The sequence below is a fragment of the Ursus americanus genome, chromosome 13 (genome assembly GCF_024610735.1).
Source record: "Ursus americanus isolate L20-20 chromosome 13, mUrsAme1.1.p, whole genome shotgun sequence".
Classification (NCBI taxonomy): Eukaryota; Metazoa; Chordata; class Mammalia; order Carnivora; family Ursidae; genus Ursus; species Ursus americanus.
In genome coordinates this window covers 40,188,112-40,207,153 of record NC_142139.1, presented here as the reverse complement: position 1 = coordinate 40,207,153, position 19,042 = coordinate 40,188,112, and the positions used below count along the sequence as shown (strand labels likewise).

The 19,042-nt window shown below is 45.4% G+C and overlaps 1 protein-coding gene across 3 annotated transcripts in view; it reads left to right on the top strand.

The window, feature by feature from the left end:
- Positions 1-19,042, top strand: part of GATB (glutamyl-tRNA amidotransferase subunit B) — a 91,433-nt gene that overhangs the window by 28,349 nt on the left and 44,042 nt on the right. For 2 of the 3 annotated variants that reach the window (XR_015726506.1, XM_045798837.2), the window contains exons 3-5: positions 7,508-7,621; positions 10,506-10,704; positions 11,132-11,254. Coding sequence is in view for 2 of the 3 variants with exons in the window: in XM_045798837.2 (XP_045654793.1) it covers positions 7,508-7,621; positions 10,506-10,704; positions 11,132-11,254 (436 nt within the window). In the remaining variant the exon portion in view is untranslated. The remainder of the gene's footprint in view (positions 1-7,507; positions 7,622-10,505; positions 10,705-11,131; positions 11,255-19,042) is intronic. The other variant, XM_045798838.2, reaches the window with a different exon arrangement.

Here is a 19,042-nt window from a genome sequence, read left to right as displayed (position 1 = left end):
GTCTACCATGTGTCGAGTAATTTTATTTAATTCACAGAACAATCCTGCAAAATTACTATTCTTCTAACAGATAAGGAAACAGAGAGGTTAGGTAATTTGTGCAAGGTTACACAGCTAGTAGTAGTAGAGATTAGTTTCAGGTCTTTCTGACTTAGTTTTGTCCCAGTTTGTCAATTAGTAAAAGTTTCTCATAGATCAGTTTGATTGCAATGAGTAATGTCAAATTAATGACTGTTGGGAATGCTGTGGGAAACAGAGACCAGTTAATGTACACACCCAGTCTTGCTTTTTACTGGCTGCCAGCCACTCTAAGCCTTCCTGTCTGACTTGGCTAAGTGGCCAAGCATGAGACTCCACAGATGAACACTGTAGTAGCTGGGCCATTGGCCTCCAACCCCAAAGTAAAGTCCAAGCAAACCAGGCTGTGTCATGTGGAAACTTTTTAACTAGGCTAGAGGCAGGCCTAGAGTTGCCAAGGCTCTTCCTTCTTTTTTTGTTACAACCCAGAGGTCAAGGTCAGATCTTACTGTGCCAGTGGTCTGTGGAAAAGCAAGAAAGACAGCTCCAATTCTAAAGACCCAGCTTGTCTGGGCTAGCCTTAGCTGGTGGTGACTATGGGCACCGGCCCTAGCCACCTGACCTTGCCAGGTGGGCAAGATGCAGGAGGATAATGGAATCTCAGAGGAGAAGAGTGGGCCTTCTGACACTTTGGACCAACACAATATCCTTGCTTTTGATCTTGACCAGTCGTAGGGAGTGGAATTGGTACAAGAGAATAAAGAGGAATCTTGGAGCTGAAAACCAGTCAAAACTGCCAAATCATACCCTTCTTTTAAACGAGAATTGTTTCCTGTGAAGTGGCCATTTGAGAATGGGAGCTTTTTTCCCCTTTGTGAAAGAAGGATTTGAACAAAAGAGAAATTATAGCATTCACTTTCTCCTTTTCCCTAGGCAGTGTCCATGTTTAGGCATGAAGATCATATATTTATTGGGTATATCCCTATAAATATTTAATATTTGCATAAAGCTAGTAACTTTTGAGGGTGAAAATTTCACTTTAAAAAAATTATCTTACCTAACTGACCAGTTTTCACAAGTTTAATTTTCATAGCTCAGGAGTGTTTGTATTTGTTTTGGGTGATGATGAAAGAGCTCAGTGGTGAGAAGGGATGTGGGAGTGAGGAAATGGGGCAACAGTTTTCTCTACCATAATGAAAATTTGTGTAGTAACTTTTTCTTTGAATGTGAATTAGAGGGGGTTCATGCTTGGAGATCAATTTATGGCTAGCAGTAAGATAAAGGCCCATTTACTGCCTTATTTTTACTTAATAAATCTTAATCACTTTCTCTCCATAAATTAAAGCATTTACCACGCTATATCTTAATCATCAGATTGGTCTTATGTACCATTCGTTTCACAGAATAATTGCCATTTGGGCTTTTTGTAAAACATCACTTTATGATCTTTGCTTTAATGATCCACAAGAATTGCTAACTGGATTTTCAGTGAGTACACGAGGCTTGCCATGTTGCCTCAATTTTTAAAGGACGTACTGACAGCTATTGGACTAACTTTGGGAATCGTAGCACCATGGGCTTACCAGTTAAGAATGAAGTAGAAAGGGGAGAGAAATGGTGTGGATTATAGACTGTTTTGAAAGGCAGTTTTATTTCTTTGAAGTACATCACAAAAATACTTCCTGGTTTAGGTCCCAGAGGCTGACTTTAGTGAATGGGTTTATTTATAATTAGTAGAATTCCAGGAAATTCTGGAGAATATTATATTGACTTCAGTAGGTTATGGAATCCTCTTCATTTTGTTGATTTGCTTAGCAAATCCTTTCCTAATGGTTAATGTAGGCTTAGAGTTCATTCCAACCCAAGTCGAGCTATCACAAATGTTCCTTAGAAGTCAGTAGCATTTCATAATCTTTGGCTCCCAGTATATGAAAAAGGAGTCCATAGAATTTTCAATTTTATGTCGATTGGACAGACTTGAGAATGGCATCATTTTATTAATTAGCTATTATCAAAGAAAAAGTCCCAGAAGTGAATATAAAGATGCATGTATTTGCTGTGCAGTTGTGGCCTGCATGTCCCCATATCACACTTCATCGTTCCTCTGCTCTGCTGAGTATCACAGGAGCCTCTGCATGCTTCTGTTCCTGGTGACCCCGGCCTTCTGGCTCCTGGCTGGTTGGGCCGATGGGAGGCTCTGGTGAAAGACCAGAAGTGGGAGGAAAGAAGCCACAGGTATTTCTCCTTCCCTCTCTGGCAACCCCTCTGGTAGTGGCTGGGTTTTGTCCCTGGTTCCAGCTCCCAGGAGATAGGTCCACTGTGTTTCCAGGGTCCTCTGGGTGCCCCATGCCCTGGCTTGGTAATGCTGCTTCTCCCCACCCCCAGCCCTCCAGCAAGGGGTAGCAGTGGCCTCCTGCTATTGAGAATCTCCTAAATTGCCTCACTGTGCCCTCTGTGGCGTCCCAACTCTTCTGTCCTCTGTGTAATAAAGTCTCTGTATCAAATCTGTTCTGTTCTACATACTAAGAGTGGTTTCTTTTTCCGGACACACATATTTTATGGAACAATTTTGCTTTTGTTTCATAGCTTATAGTCCTTTGGATGTTGATAAAGGGAGTGTTAAATTATTCATTACCTCCATTAATGTTTAATCAGATTGGTATTGCATTTAGGTAGTGGGGCATAGGGGAGTAAGATAAAATGACTTGACTGTCCTCAGGGAGCTGGGTCTGCTTGGGGAGACAGTGCTTTACCAGAGAAGAAGGAATACCTAGACCACAGTAGTAGTGGGACATCCAAGCCTTGACAGGGGCTAAGGTCTTGCTCAAGTGGATGAGAAAAAGGGCATTACCAGCAGAAGCAGCAGTTTGTACAAAAGCATGACAAATGCAAGTTTGCATGAGGGTCTGTGGGGTCAGGGACAGTGGAAGAACAGGAAGCTAGAATGATAGTCAGAGGCTAAATCATGAAGGACAATAGAAGACTCCACCAAACACTTGGACTTTATCCTTTCAGCGATGAGAAGTGGTGAAGAAGGGTTTTAAGCAGGGACATTGCATGGACAGATTTATCCTTTAGAAAGGTCGCTCTTGAATGGGTGTGAAGGAGATAGTAGAGGACTGGAATGGAGGGAGAGAAACTTGGCCAGGTGGTTATTAGTGCAGAAGTCGCAGCTGAAGGGGAGGATGTTTGAATAGAGGCCTGAATTAAACCAGAGGATTGAGAGGAAGGGGGGAAAGTCAAGATATACTAAGGAAGTAGAATGTGTGCAGCCTGGTGATTATTTGGAGGTGGGGAAGAGGGGAAAGGATGTGTTGGAAGTCGTCATTAAATGATGGTCTGTTGTACTCAGAGATTAGGAAATGCTTGGTTAGGCTAAATAAGTCCTAAAACTGTAAGACTATTTCTCAAATTGGGGCACAGTGTGTCCTTGGAGGTCTGATGCACATTTCTTCTACCTCTGATTTTCTTCTCATTAAAATAGAAGAGCCTCTTCACTTATTTTATAAGTCATTTCATAGGTAGTACTTGTGTCTAAGGGTTTCAGAAGTCTGTCAATACATCAGCCCCTGGTAATGGAGAAAACCTATAGGTCCACTCAGTATCCAATATTCACATGCCGGAGACTGTATTGTTTTACAAATTGAGAAGAACACAGTGCTTGCTCTCTAGGAACCCAACATCTGACAGCAAACGTATGGACACTGTGAAGATGTTAGAAACAATATCTGCCTTACATTATCTGCAGTCGAATTTGGTCTGAGTTGCTGCTCCAGAGTCATGGCCAGATAGTAGCCGTGTTGCTAGCTATCAGTAACGTGCTTTATTCTTTGAAGATTTAAGGTGGAGTTAGTAATTGAGAGCCTGAGTTCCAGGGGTCTGACTTCCTGGCTCTGCCATTTATCATATGGGTCACCTTGGCCAGATTATTTAATCTCTGTGATTCTCTTCGTTATCTGTAAAATGAAGATCGTAGTTTGTGTCTGCCCTAGGATTACTGAGAGGGTTAAATGGCAAATGTATGTGTTGTGCGTAGCACACCTCCTGTGCAATAGGTACTTGCTGATGATCGATCATTCCTGAAGGTAGAGTGAAGCCTCCTGTAAGACTCCATTGAGAAAGGTGTGCTGTGTGAGTTCCAGGGATCATTGCTTTCCTTCTGCGTGGAAGCTATTGTGGCTAACTCTGAGATCCTTTGTAGTCACTTTATGTTAATTGCAAAGAAAATTCTGGAACGTGCTTTCTTTGGGACAAATTAAGTCTTTGGATTTTCAAGTTACTTCTTTGATCACATCATACATGATTGATTTTGCTTCAGGAAGCTTCCAGAAACAAGTTTGAAGGCCAGCAGATAATGCAAGTACACCTTAGAAGAGATTGAGACATCACTGCCTCTCTGAAACCTTGCCTTGATATCCATTACGTCCATCCTCATTTGAGTTCAACGCACATTAATTGAGCACCGCTACTTTTCAGTTCTGTTTTATGCTCCAGGGATATGCAAGGATGAACAGATAATCCCCATCCTCATGAAAATTAGTCTAGTGGAAATATATGTAAATAAATTCAGTCCAGTGTAATGTTAGCACAAATGGAAGTGTGGAGAAGATCAGAGAGGTATGTAGGAAGAATAGTAAGCAAAGTTTCACAGGTTTGGTGACATCTCAGTCGATTTTGAGTGGAATGAGAAGAGGGAGAGTCCACAGGTCAGCATGGTTTGTATAGGAGATGGACTATATGTTGCGGGGGCGGGGGCGTGTTGATGGGAGATAAAATTGAAGATGGACGTGGGAACTGGATCTTGTAAAAGCTTGGCCTTTGTCATGTGGGCATTGGGAGCTATCGAGTGATTTTAAGCAACAGAATGCTGTAAGATTTGCATTTTTAGCAAGATCTTCCTAGTATAGAAGGTGAACTTGAGAAGGATGTTGCAGGTGCTGGCAGGTTCATGTCTCCACTGCAGGTTCACTGAGGCCAGTGACAGAGTCCTATTTACCTCTGTATCCCTAAAATCTGGTACTTTGTAAACATTTAAGAAGTTTTTCAGAATAAAGACAGCCCAAGTTGAAGTTTCCAATTCTGCATCCCGTCCTCCGAGCATGCTGACCTGGACTTCCATCTGTCATAAGCAGCTTGACTAAGATCATAATAAATTCTTTTTTCTTGGCATTCTTTTAACTGGCACTCTCTATTTACTAGCCCCTCTGTGCAACTATAGTGTGGTGATGATTGATGCTTATAATTCTGACCCTGAAGTACTTCAGGTCTTCTAAATCATCAAAAAAAGATTAAAGTATATTCAATATCGCTGTAATGTTTATGTGTTTTCCTGCGTTCTTATTCTTTGGAAATTGATGGTTTCTCAAGTGCCTGTGTCCTCCTGTGCATGCAGGCACAGTGGGAGCCTGCATCGCTCACCACTCCTCACTCCTTTGCAGGGCCAGGCGCAAGGCATTTGTTAGCAACATGTGTGCAGAAATCAGCAAGCAAAACAAACCTGGGTTCTCTTCGTGCCTAGAAGGAGGAAGCAGGTCGGGCCCTGGAGGGGCAGACTGGACAGGGACGAGAGAGCTAACAGTGGCTGGAAAAATAGTGGGAGTGATGAAGGCAGAACTGGTACAGAGCAGCAAGACAGGCTGTTTACAGCAAGCCCACGCGGCGGCCGAGCTTGGGAGGAGCAAGGCCCCGGGCGGGGACGCCAGCGCCACATTCTTGTGTGCCTTGACCCGAATCGTCAGGCGGGGGGCTGGCAGCGTTCTCTGCGGGCGATGTTTGTATTGTGGTAACAACTGCTCAGTGAAACACCAAACATGAACAGGTGAAAACATCAGTAATTAGAGCATCCTGTCCCCCCCGCCCCTGCTCCTGCCACACACACATTTCTTCGTGAGAACCGTTATTGCAGAGCTTACAGTATTACTTGGCCCCGAATGAAGAAGTCCAAATAGAAGCTGTGAGAAAGCTCCATTTTATAATCAGATTTCTGAAGAGAAGGCATGTGGTGATGTTACGAAGAGGGAGATTTGCTGTTTGGGGTGTCTTTGTGGGGTTGTATATTGCAGGAAGTAGAGATGCCTCTTACATGTTGTATCGATTTGTTTTCAAAGTCTCTGTTTGATCAGCAAGCTGTGCTCTTGTTGGGGTGCCACGCTCTGTATGCCAGCCTGGAGGGCAGGTCCCTAAGCCACGGGGATTCTGTTTGTCATTCACTAACTAGGTAAGGGCGTGTGTGGAACTTCAGAGCCAACTTTACTATTTGCCAACTCTGTGATTTGGGCGAGTCTCTTGGTGTCTCTGGATCTTAGTTTTTTCTTTTCCTGAAATTTTGAAATAATACCAATGCCTTCCCTACAGGGCTGCTGCGAGGCTAAAATAAACGGCAGCTGTGGAAAGCCCTACATAAATAAGAGTATACCGAATATACTAAAGAACATCATAAATATTCTAATAAAGAATAGAAGGTTTCATTAGCAAGTACACATGCTCAAAAATTTCCCCGAAGCAGAGTGGGGAAAATGAGCTAGTTATTAATTTCTTACTTTGCAGTAGGTGTTCTGGCTGTTACTTTATGCACTCCTCGAGGTAGGTATTAAATCCTTACTTCAGAGATGAGCAAACTGAGGCTTCCACTCACACAGCTATACATACACATAGGAGAACCTGTCTGACTCGAGAACTTAATGCTTTCTCCTTATCTCCAGTTGTCAGCCTTATTCCAGACCCCCACATTCCTACCCCCAAAGTTCTTAAAAGCTGTTCACCTCCTTTTGGGTTGGGAAGTTTGCTAGCCATTTCTTGGTCATTCACTCCTGAAAGTGGGTGAGGGTGGAATCCAGAAGGAACCTCTGGGCTCCAGGAGCTCCTGGAGGGACCAGCGGCTCGGGAAGAGTCAGGCTACAGGGCACACTCGGTCTGTACGTCTCTCGAGTTCACCAGGCCGGGACTGAAAGCGAGGTGGCGGGCAGGCAGGGCACATTTCCCAGCCCTTGAGGAAGTGGCCGTTTCTCCAGAAACATTTTCTTTTCCAGAGTTTCCAGAAGTTCATTCTTTCTCTGCTGAGGTGTTTTCTACCCTCACCGAGGTGGCTTGGTGAGCTGCTCCTGGGACCCTCCTCTTAGGAACCCGTGCCTCTTCTGTAGGACTGGCTCCTTGTTCTGCTTGCACAGGGAATGGGATTAAGTGGATTGCATGTCGTCCCCACTCTGCTGAGCTTTTCTGGGTCCCTCCCTGTTAACTTCGATGCCAGGGACTGGGGGATAGGATCGCCGCCCTGCGGGACCCAGCACCGCATGCATTTTCTTTTTTTATATAAAGTTTTCCCACTTCCAGACAGACAAGAGTCTGCTTGTGAACTGGAGCTGCCCACACAGAGAACCAGAGATAATGCCTGTCGAAGGGCCAGATTGACTATGCAGGGAGGATGTCAGTGTGTGGGAGAAGCATTTGTTCAGCCTGCGTCTGAGAGGAGCTGTGTGTCGTGCTTCCACAGGTTCTCAACAGGAGGTGCGTAGAAGCGGCCGTGATGACAGGCCTGGCACTGAGCTGCCGCATCAACAAGAAGTCCTTGTTTGACAGGAAGCACTACTTCTATGCAGACCTCCCTGTAAGTATGCTCTGCGGTCCGCCCTCCGTACGTTCTCAGAACTGGGGGGCGCTTGACGCGAGGGAGGGGGGCCGTTCCTCCCCTGTTTCCAGTCCGAGCTCTGTCCGTGTCAGCGGGAGGTTCTGCCTGGCCCTGATGAAGGCAGGTGCCCCCCGATGTTTACTAGATTGGATGCAGTGGTCCTGATTGCTGACTCCTTGCTTAGCCTCATGCTTCCGCTGGCTCCCTCATAATTGAACAGGGAGCAGAAGCCGTGTTCTCAGGCTCAGCCCGGCCATGGTGTTTGGTGCTAATTGCCTGTGGGGTCAAGTCTAACTCCGTGCTGATGCACCAGTAAATGCAGACTGTAGCTCTGTAGACAGAGTGATAGCTTCGCTCTTTTAAGTTGAAGTTACCAGTAATAGGACTGTCCCCTCTAGGGACATTTCTGTCATCTCACAAGGAGCAAGTAAGTGGACAATAGGAAGCAGAAACATGAACCAGAAGCCTCGACTAACAACAGTAATTGGCTGTAAATTGGCATTAAACCCAATATTAACCTGTTTTTTTCCTTAAAATTATAAAGTTTCTTCTTTAGGAGAGGCCAGGGTGAACCAGAGTCAGTGTTTCATAATGTTGAACTGAACCAAAACTGTGATGTCAAGTGGGTTTCCCAAAATAATACTTCATTTGATCTGAGTCTCTGATAGTAAGCACACCCTTTCTTCAGACCTAGAAAGATGATAGTGGTGATTCTGCTTCACGTTATTCTCCTTGAACTGAAGATGAGGGTGAGCTGGTCTTTAGAGGGTGAGGGCGGAAGTAGAATTAAATAAAAAATGCAGCCAGAACGTTATTTTTCCAATAGTTTGCTGCCGCTTTTTCCCTCTGGCTGCCAGCCTTTAGCAAATTCTGTTGCTTGGTAGGATGAAGGGAATGAAGCTGCAGTTCTTTTTTTTTTTTTTTTTTTAATTTTATTTATTTATTTGTCAGAGTGAGAGCAAGCACAAGCAGAGGGAGCTGCAGGCAGAGGGAGAAGCAGACTCCCCGTTGAGCAGGGAACCCAATGCGGGACTCAGTCCCAGCACCCTGGGATCATGACCTGAGCCGAAGGCAGACGCTTAACCGACTAAGCCACCCAGGTGTCCCTCTTCTGTCTTTTAAGAGTGATCCGTTTGGTGAAGGTGGGAGACTTAGCATTATGCGACTAAAATGAGAGTTTTCATTCTCAATGGCCTTGTGATCTCTCTGGCCCAGGTGGCTCAGATAACCAGAATTAGTGTTGCCAGATCTTACATGGAACATACTTATACTAAAAAAGTAGTTGTTTATCTGAATAAACAGTTTATTCAAATTTGGATGTAACTGAGCATCCTGTATTTCGTTCAGCAACCTGATTCATAGTTTAATTTTTACAGATTGAGACTTGCTATTTCAGCACAGAGAATGAGTTGGCCTAACACAGTGGTTCTCAAAGTGTGGTCCCCACGTCCCTTGCATCAGCATCTCCTGGGAACTGGTTAGAAACAGAAATCTCGGGGCGCCTGGGTGGCGCAGTCGTTAAGCATCTGCCTTAGGCTCAGGGCGTGATCCCGGCATTCTGGAATCGAGTCCTACATTGGGCTCCTCTGCTAGGAGCCTGCTTCTTCCTCTCCCACTCCCCCTGCTTGTGTTCCCTCTCTCACTGGCTGTCTCTCTCTGTCAAATAAATAAATAAAATCTTTATTAAAAAAAAAAAAAGAAAGAAACAGAAATCTCAGGTGCTGCCCCAGACCTGCAGAATCAGAAACTCTGCGGGTTGGGCCAGCCTGTTTCGAGCAGACTACCAGATGATTCTCGTGCAGCGGAAGTTTGAAAAATGCCGGCCTGGTGGCTAAAGGCACAGACTCTGGAGCCAGACCGTCCGTGTTCAAATCCTGACGTGGATACCTTAACCGCTTCCGTGCCCCGCATCTCCCTCATAGGGTTGTCATGAGGATTCCGCGGTGTAAAGAACTCAGCACAGTATCTGGGGCCCCACAGGCGCTGCGGCTGCTTCAGCTGCCCATCTCTGTCCTCCCGTTTCCCCTCTTGCCCTGCCATCTCTTCACTGGGTGTTGATGCCTGTGGGCATTCGACAGTCATTCCTCCTCTACTCAGAAGGAGGACAGGGAGTCCTCGCAGCATCCGTCAGTACTTTATTTTTTTTTAATGTTTTGTTATTATGTTAGTCACCGTACAGTACATCCCTGGTTTTTGATGTAAAGTTGGATGAGTCATTAGTTGCGTATAACACCCAGTGCGCCATGCCGTCAGTACTTTAGTACTTTGCGTCTTCTGTTAGCTGAGTGTGAGTGTCAGAGCGTTTTCTAGCGAGAGAAGTGGGGGAAGTTGTCAGGGCAGGGAGGGCAGCTGGCGTGATTGGTTAGCTTAAAGAGCAGGAACAAAGTAAGCTTCAGTGCACTAGCAACTGCTGTCTGCCGTGCTGAGAGTAGATGGCAGAATGCTTAGCCAGCACTTCCTAATAAGGAGGGTCTGTCAGGAGCCCAGTAATCAGATGCAGGGTTTAGGCTAATGAGCTAAGTGGAAACAATAAATTCTTCTCTTAGAGGCCTCTGACAATGAGATTATTGTTATTCCCCCAAATGGCACTTTGGTAGGGAAGATGGGATCCGTGTTGTTTAGTGCATCATTATTGGGGGTTGGGGGAGGTGCAGGGAAGATAAGGGAGGGGGTGGGAGAAGCCAGAAGAGGCCAGGCTAAATTACGGCTATAGTGCATAAACTAATTTTCCCCACCTTTTTCTTTTCTCTTTTGTTTTGTGTTTTTAAGTAAGCCTATAGTTTTGTGACATAAAAAGAAATAGTCAACTGGATTCCAGCTTCTGTTTATGGCCTAGTGACTGTGTAATGCATGTTGTGTGCAGGCAGGCTACCAAATTACCCAGCAAAGACTCCCGATTGCTGTGAATGGGAGCTTAGCGTACAGCGTCTGTGCGGGGAAGAAGCCGAGTCAGGTGATCACCAAGACCGTGAGGATCAAGCAGATCCAGCTGGAGCAGGACAGTGGCAAAAGCCTCCATGATGAGCTGCGGTCTCAGACGCTCATCGATTTGAACAGGGCAGGTAGGTTGGAGATTGTCTCTCACCTTTCCTTCCAGCCACCTCTCTTCCCCTCTAGAGTTTTCCCAAACCAGCTGAGGAAACGGGACCAAGAGTTTGACGGACCCAGATCAAATATCAGCGTTGGTATGGCCCAGCTGACTAGAGAACACGGCCTGAACCGTGATCCCCATCGGGCTTGCGAACAACGCACCCGGCAAGCGTGATCAACGTAGCCACCTAGTCACGAACCCAGCAGCTTGATGTCTCAAGCAGACTTTGAAAGAACCAAAGTTAAAAATCAAAATGTGATGGGGAAGAGAAGCAATTCGAAGGCTGGAACCCATGTAGAGAGCCCGTTAGTGATGCAGGGTTCTCCCTGAGACCTCAGCCAGATCTGCCAGTCAGACTGGAGAGCTTCTGCCAGGCTGACTCTGCCTGTCTTTGGTAGGAGTTGGCCTTCTGGAAGTGGTGCTGGAGCCCGACATGTCCTGTGGAGAGGAGGCAGCAACAGCCGTCAGGGAGCTGCAGCTGATCCTTCAGGCCCTGGGGACCAGCCAGGCAAATATGGCAGGTAGAAGCCGCAGACGCCGTGTCCCTCCTCCTCTGCCTCCTCTTTCCCACTCCCACTTCTCTCTCTGGACGGTTGTTCTCTGCATCAGCTACACGGGTTGTTGACGGGGTTTTGTCAGCCTTTAGACCTCTGGGGGGATTTTTCCTTAGAGTTTTCCTTGGATTCTTTAGTGAACCCCCAGTCAAAACTAAACACCCTAACAACAGTGCAGAGGCACTGAGCCCAGGCATATGAGATGAGGAGTCGTTAAAATAATCCAGCTGAGTAAATTTGAAGATCAGACTGGCTTTCTTTAAAGATTCATGAATCAGGCAGCATCCCATCTAGCAAATAGAAAGGAGGTCTAAGGAGCTATACAAAATGGTAGGCTTTTATAGAGAGAAGGGGGTGATGGAGGACGTTTTCTAGCGGAGAGTGGATTGTTCCAGGCAAGGTCACCCTTCTTTGGGCGGAGGGTGAGGGTCTGTGGGGCGGATTACCTCACTAGTGTTGGTCAGGAACTTGGAGGTTGACTGGATAAAGCTTGCCCTCCTGGGAGAGGCTGAAACCGCAGTGAGGTTTTGGTTTGCTGTAGCGGGGGCAAGTGACTCTGCTTTGGTCCTGTTGTTTGTCAAAGGATTAGATGTTTTCTTCTGGCTTCTTGTAGCCAAATGTTTTGCACCAAAATGAGAATCAATAAAATAATGTGCTTGAATGGTTTCATCTTTCTCAGAAGACACTGTATTTATCCACAATAGCTCTGAGTTTCTGTGTAGGTAGCACTTAGTTGCTACTTGACGCTTTTTCTTCAGGCCTCTTTCTTATTTTGTAGAATTTTCATCCAGCTACAGCCGAAGCCAAATTATATCAAGTAAAAGGCAAGGTTATGATTTCATAAAACTTTACTTTGAGATAATATCTTCAGTTCATTAACAATGTAGTAGGAAATCAAACAAAAGAAACACTTGCACCATTGAGACCAAGCAAATTATACATTTTAAGTGTTTGCAAATTAGATATAAAGACTACAAATCTTGGTCAAACTCAATGTCTTAACAGCTCGTTCTTATGACCCCTTCCTAGCACTCCATTGCCCACCCTTAAGTACCTGAAAGCTAGCCTCTTCCATGATTACACCCTATTTTCTGTTCCCAGGGGCTTTTATTTTATTTTATTTTTAAGATTTTGTTTATTTGTTTGACAGAGAGGAGGAGAGCGAGTGAGAGAAAGCACAAGCAGGGGAACCGCAGAGGGAGAGGAAGAAGCAGGCTCCCTGCTGAGAGCCTGACACAGGGCTGGAGAGCCTGAGATCATGACCTGAGCCTAAGGCACCAGGGGCTTTTAAAAAAACTCTGGCCACTCACAGAGCCTTCCTTGAGTTGAGAAAGGCAGGAGTGGAGAAAAGGTACAGATTCTGCATATGGCAGTTGTGAATTCATAGCTCAGTACGGTGGTGTGTTAGAATACTCCAGAGAAACAGAACCAACAGAACGTGTGTTTATGTGTGTGTGTATGTATGTTTATATATAAAGAGATTTATTCAGAGGAATTGGCTGATGTGATCATGGAGGCTGAGAATCCCATGATCTGTAGTGAGGAGGCTGCAAGAGGGCAAGTGCTAGGAGAGCCGATAGTATAGTCCCACCCCAAGTCTGAAGGCCTGAGAACCAGGAGGGCCAGCGGTGCAAGTTCCAGTCTGAGCCTGAATCCAAAGGCAGGAGAAGACCCCTATCCTAGCTCAAAGACCGGCAGGCAGAGAGAGCAAATTGCCCCCACTCTACCTTTTGTTCTGTTAAGGCCTTCAACCGACTGAATGAGGCCCGCCCACAATGGCAAGGGCAGTCTGCTTTGCTCAGTCTACCAATTCAAATGTTGATCTCATCCAGAAATACCCTTACAGACACACCCAGAGTACTGTTTAACCAAATATCTGGGCACCTTATGACCCTGTCAGGGTGACCCATAAAATTATCATGAAGCAGTCACGGTGGACGCCAGTAAATACCACTGAGGATGATGACTCATCTCCCTGTTGGTTTATAATACTATTTACCAGTCTTTTTATGTCACACAGTATATTTGTGTGTTACAAAAGGACTTCTGAAATTGTAACGCCACACTTGTCACATAGGGCATGTTACAGGCCACAAATCGTAATGTTGAAACCGTGGTACAAGTTGAATTTGGAGACAGAGCTTGCCTATTTGCTAATCTTCTTTAAGCTAAAGACTGGAAAAACACAACCACACGAGTATGAGTACCATAAAGGTTAGCTGCCTCCAAGACTGCTCTGTGGAAGTGAGGCTCTGTTGTAGAGTAAGAGAACTCTCCATTTCAGATTTATGGCTTATGCTGCTTTTTGACCCACAGAGCATAAGTTAAATATGGGCAGGTTGGATGGTTATCCATTTATGCACTAAGTGTTGGTTCTCTGTTGCTTTAAAAAAGTTTTTACTATTCCATTCTTCCTCCAAATAACTGTGATTCCCAACAAACCTATGGAATAATAAACAGGCCACCTGTTAGCTGAGAAATAGTCCCATCTGGGGCCTTGCCAAGAGATAAACCATACCGGCAAGAACTCATCAGTCAGTGACAGCTGAGAGGGTTCATTAAATTTCATTTGTTGTGACACTTTTTGTTGCTTTTAAATACAAATCCAACAGCTTTGCCCCTAGCACAGCAGCACAGTGGCTGCAGTGGTTCTAAAGTACTGTGGGGAGGGAAGGTCTGCCTGGAGGCTGCAGGGGTCCAGCTTTTGGTGCTGTTAGCATTTTATCAGCCGCAACCCCTTGGCTCTTCCTTCTGTCCCACCACCATAGGACCACCGTGTGGGCATCGGAGAACACAGCCTGAAAACTGAAGACCACCCTACGAAGGACCAGTGGACCCCCCCCAGGGTGCTTTTGGAATAAAGTTTAAATTGCTCTGGCCTGTGATTGAGTGAGTTCCTGATAGTTTTGCTAATGAGCATGGATCAGCTCAGCCTGGGTTCCAGAAGTCATTTCCTGCTCAGTGGACATTTGCCACTGTTGAGACCCTCAAAGCCGTCCGTTGAGTTGAGTGTGTACTGCAGTAGACATCCTAAATGTTGCAGTAACGATGTCTGCCATTTGGAACACTTAGCATGTGCTCATCAGTTCACTAAGCATTTTTTTTTAAGATTGATTGATTGATTTGAGAGAGAGGTGGGGGAGAGACAGAGGGAGAGGGAGACAAGCAGACTCCCCGCAGAGCAGGGAGCCCGACGCTGGGCTGGATCCAGGACCCTGAGATCATGACCTGAGCCAAAATCAAGAGTCAGACACTTAACCGACTGCGCCACCCAGGCACCCCTCACTAAGCATTTTAAAAAATTATTTATCAACTCATTTAAATTTTACAGCATTCCTGGGAGATAGGTGGTATTATGCCTATTGTACAAAGAAGCTGAGGTTCAGAGAGATTGGCTCGTTTGCCCAAGGCTCAGAAGAAGGGACTGAGCTGGGATATGAGTCCTTTCTGTAAGCCCTGCATCGCACTGCTTTCTAGTGACAGCCACAACAGTGTCACAGCCTTCATGGATGACAACTTAGAGAAGAATGGCAGAGCATGGGTGCCAAGGACACTGAGGTTGACCTGGGTTGCGACCCTGTCCTACTCCTTCTCGCTGTAAGAACCTGGGCAAGGGATTTTGATTTCTCTGAGCTTCATGTTCCACATTTGTAAACTGAGTCCCCAAATAATCGTATGTGGAAAGGGAAAGGAAGAAAACGAAGAGGAAAAGAAATCATCCAAGTGGTCAGATAGAGTTGGGACGGCTGGGTGTGGTGTCCCTGTGTACTGAGACAGGGAAGACTGGGAGAGGAATGGCATCGTGCAACAAAATCTGGAATTCCATTTTGGATTTGTTAAGTTTGAAATGCCTAAAGGATGTCTAGAAGTGGCTTTGTCTAAAGCTATATCATAGGGAATGAATGTGATAAAGTATATAAAACTTATCACAGGCCTAACAAGTAGCCTGTACTCAGTAAATTTTTGGTGCTTTTATTAGCAATAATAAATAGTATTACTTTTACAGAATCTCCACTCATTTTGGATAAATAAGCTTTGTGAAATATGGTCAATAAAATTTGTGTGTGTGTATATGTGTGTGTGTGTGTGTGAGAGAGAGAGAGAGAGAGAGAGAGAGAGAGGGAGAGAGAACTTGTTATTTAAGTCCTGGAGAACATCCAGTGCTCAGAATGAGATAGCTTAACAGACCTCTCTAAATCCTCAGGCCCCTGCTGTTTACAGAAACAGTTTTCTGTCCTGATGTTATATTTCTGATGTGTGAATGTGTTTTAGAAAAAAGATCTGTAACTGCACCATATCACTGTGCTCAGTGGTATAGTTTTTTAGTTTTGCTGTTACAAATCTCTGCTTCTGGAGGGTAGAAATTGAGCTTGATAACATTCTGGTGATGTGTGAATGAAGGCCCTCCCTCAGTGTCGCAGAATGCGTTGAAGTAAACCTAACTGGTAAGGCTTTTGTGCACTTGAGGCCATTTAACTTAATTTGTTTAAGAGGTATTTTGTCTTCACTGGATAGAATGTCTTTTGTTAATGTTTGATACTATATTTGAATCCAAGCTAGTGGACCCTCTTTCAACACTGCAGGATACTAAATGATTCCTCTCAGACATTTATGTAGTATGTATGGTCTTCTCTGGGAGACTGAAATTCATGCTTTTATTCCCTATCCAAGTTAAAATTCTAAGTCTTAAAAGATGGTTTCATTTTTTAAAAGCAGGTGAGGTCCAATTCAAGGTTCCCTGAGTTCAAAAAAAACAGTTGTTTCCCAAGAATTGAGATTTGGCTGAGCAGAGCTCAGCATACTTTGGAAGTTTTCCTTTGAGCTAAATAGGCCTTTCAGATGATTCCAGCTGTAGATTAATCCTATTCAGACAGAACTTTAAAACTTATCAGGAACCTTTTGTGAGACAGTAACCAATCTGCTTACTCATTGCTCAGGAAAATACCAGAGTTTTGGCTTGTTCAACAAGGTATTAATTTATTGAACAGTTACTCTGTGCCAGACCCAGCTCTAGATTCTGAATATAGCAGTGAAAAAGACATTATCGTTCCTGCTACTTAGAGCTTATATCCACGAGGGAGACAAATACATTAATAAATAAAACCACTCTAGTGGTACGTGCTTTAAGGAAATAAATAGGATGCCATGATAACGAATAATGTTGGAGAGTCAGGGCCTGTCAGAGGAGGTGACATTTGTTTGAGACCTGAAGAATGATTCCAGGCCCCAGCCAGCGTAAACTAGGGGTGAGCATTCCAGGGAACACCTAAGGCAAAGTCTTTGAGGTGAGAAAAAGGTTAGAATATGCTCTGAGGTAACGTAGGTAACAGAAGGCCACTCACTATAGGGAAAGCATACCAGGCAGGGGGTTATGTCATCAAGTAAGACTGAAAAAAGTAGGCAAGGGATAGATTACCAATAACGGTAAGAAGTTTGGATTTCATCCCAAGTGCAGTGGGAAGTCATTGAAGGGCTTTCAAGCAAGGGAATGACATAGTCTGATTAATGTTTTAGAAAACCACTCTGGCTGCTCTGTGGAAAGTGGATTTCAGATGAGTAAGAGTAGAAGCAAAGAGACCAGTTAGGAAGCTTTTGTGATAGTCCAGATAAAAGATGTTGCTGTTTTGGGCGGGGCAGTATCAGTAAAGATGGAGAGATCAAGCTGAGTAGATTCAAAGAGGATTTTAGAAATAACAGGATTTGCTAACAGGCTGGTATGGAAATCAAGGGGCCGGAAGAAGTCAAGGATGTCTTCAAAGAAGCTTGAGGGGCTGGGTGGTGCTATGGACTGAAACCGGGAAGGTGAACACAAGAAGGGCTTTGTGGAGGGGAAATCAGGGTGTAGTTCTGGAAAGTGAAATGTCTGTGAGACCTCCAGGTGGAGCTGTCAAGTAGACATTGGAGGTGAATGTGGGGCTCAGAGTAGAGGTCTGAGCAGAAGAAAGAAATTGAGGGGCGCCTGGGTGGCACAGCGGTTGGGTGTCTGCCTTCGGCTCAGGGCGTGATCCTGGTGTTCTGGGATCGAGCCCCACATCAGGCTCCTCCGCTATGAGCCTGCTTCTTCCTCTCCCACTCCCCCTGCTTGTGTTCTCTCTCTCTCTGTCAAATGAATAAATAAAATCTTAAAAAAAAAAAAAAAGAAGAAGAAGAAGGAAATTGAGGAGTTACCAGCACATCGATGGTATTTAAAACCACATACCCCTACAGAGAGAGTGCAAGAGGGTCCTGAATTGGTGGGAAAGCAAACACCAGCAAACAAAATGGAAGTAGAGCGTCCAGGGAGGTAGGAGGGAGACCAAGAGCACAGAAGGTCACAGCAGCTGGGAGAAGAAGATAGTTGGAGAAGGAAGGATTAGTTGGTATGTTCCATGCTGCTGGGGGTGTCCAGGAAGGTGAAGACAGAACAGGTCCTGCGTCCATCGCATTTGACAGCGGGGAGGTCACTGGTGACTTTGAGCGAGGCATTTTCAGAGAGGCGAGGATGGAAGCCCAGCTGAAAAGTGTTTAGGAGCAAACAGGAGGTGAGATAGTAGAGACAAGCTGTGCCACAAGCAAACAAAACATGTTCCAGAGGATTTGTCAGAAGGGAAAGCGGACCGACAGTAGCTTAGTAACCAATGGAGGGAGAATGAGGTTCAAGGGACTAGGGTTTGGGGTTTTGGTTTGTTTTTGTTTTTCCTGAGAGATACCTTTGCGTGTGTCTCTACCGGAAGTACTGTGGAGAAAGTGAGGTTAATGATGGATATGGGAAAGAGGATGTAGCTGAAAGAATGATACCCTTGGGCAGGAAGATGGTAAGGGTTTGAAATCTGGGCACAGCCTTCCAGAGTCTTCCATTCTGGTCTTAAAGATAAGATCAATTTAGAATAGACTGTAGTCGTGTGCTAAATTCTGTGGTATTGACTGTGTCTGTCCTCATGGTTCCGAGGAGCCACCAGTGGAGACGGGCTTATTGATGAGAGTTTGTAGGAAGGAAGGTGGTAACACTAAAGTGGGACCTCCAAGGAGAAAAGGGACAGTAATACCGATGACCAGGACGTGCAGGAGCCGGCAGACTGGGCAGGGACTTGGACGCAGAAAGCTCCCCCGACTGGAGGAAAGCTTTCTTGTGGAATGAGTAGTGGGAAATTGTGGGTCATCTCAACCAAGACAGGATGAGGGCTCCTCGCTACCAGGCAGAGGAGACGAGATGATCCAGTAGGAGCCAGCCCCGCACTTGAGCAAGCAAAGAGAATGGTGGAAACCACGCTGCAGCAGGATGAAACTCACAGCCACATGGTGGCTAGCTGGACAAGGGGGGTTGCTGTACTAAAAGTCAGGACGCAGTTCTGTAACCTGGTCTGAAGCTCCAAGTCCTCCAGCAAGGGTAGCGGGGTACGTAGAGAGGAAGTGACAGGTATGAGGGGTAATGGAAGAGAAGAACCGACAGGATCGAGTCGTCAGTTTGGATATAGAGGGAGAAGAAAACAGACAGGGAAGATGATTTCAGGTTTCCTGGATTAAGAATCTAGTGATGTCAGGAATCGTTGGGACTTCCTGAGAGTCAAGGAAGCCCAAATTGTCCAAAATGTTGAGAAGTATGTGCTAGAGACACCAAGTACTTTTTGATCTGAAAGCACCTTTGCCCTGATGGTCAGCATGGGTGGCATTTGGGGTACAGAGTGAGGGAGCGCATCCTTTGTTCTGCAGGGAACACGCGGAGACAGTAGGGCAGGCAGTGGGCAGCCAGCGGTCTCGAGCTTGGAGGAGGTCGAG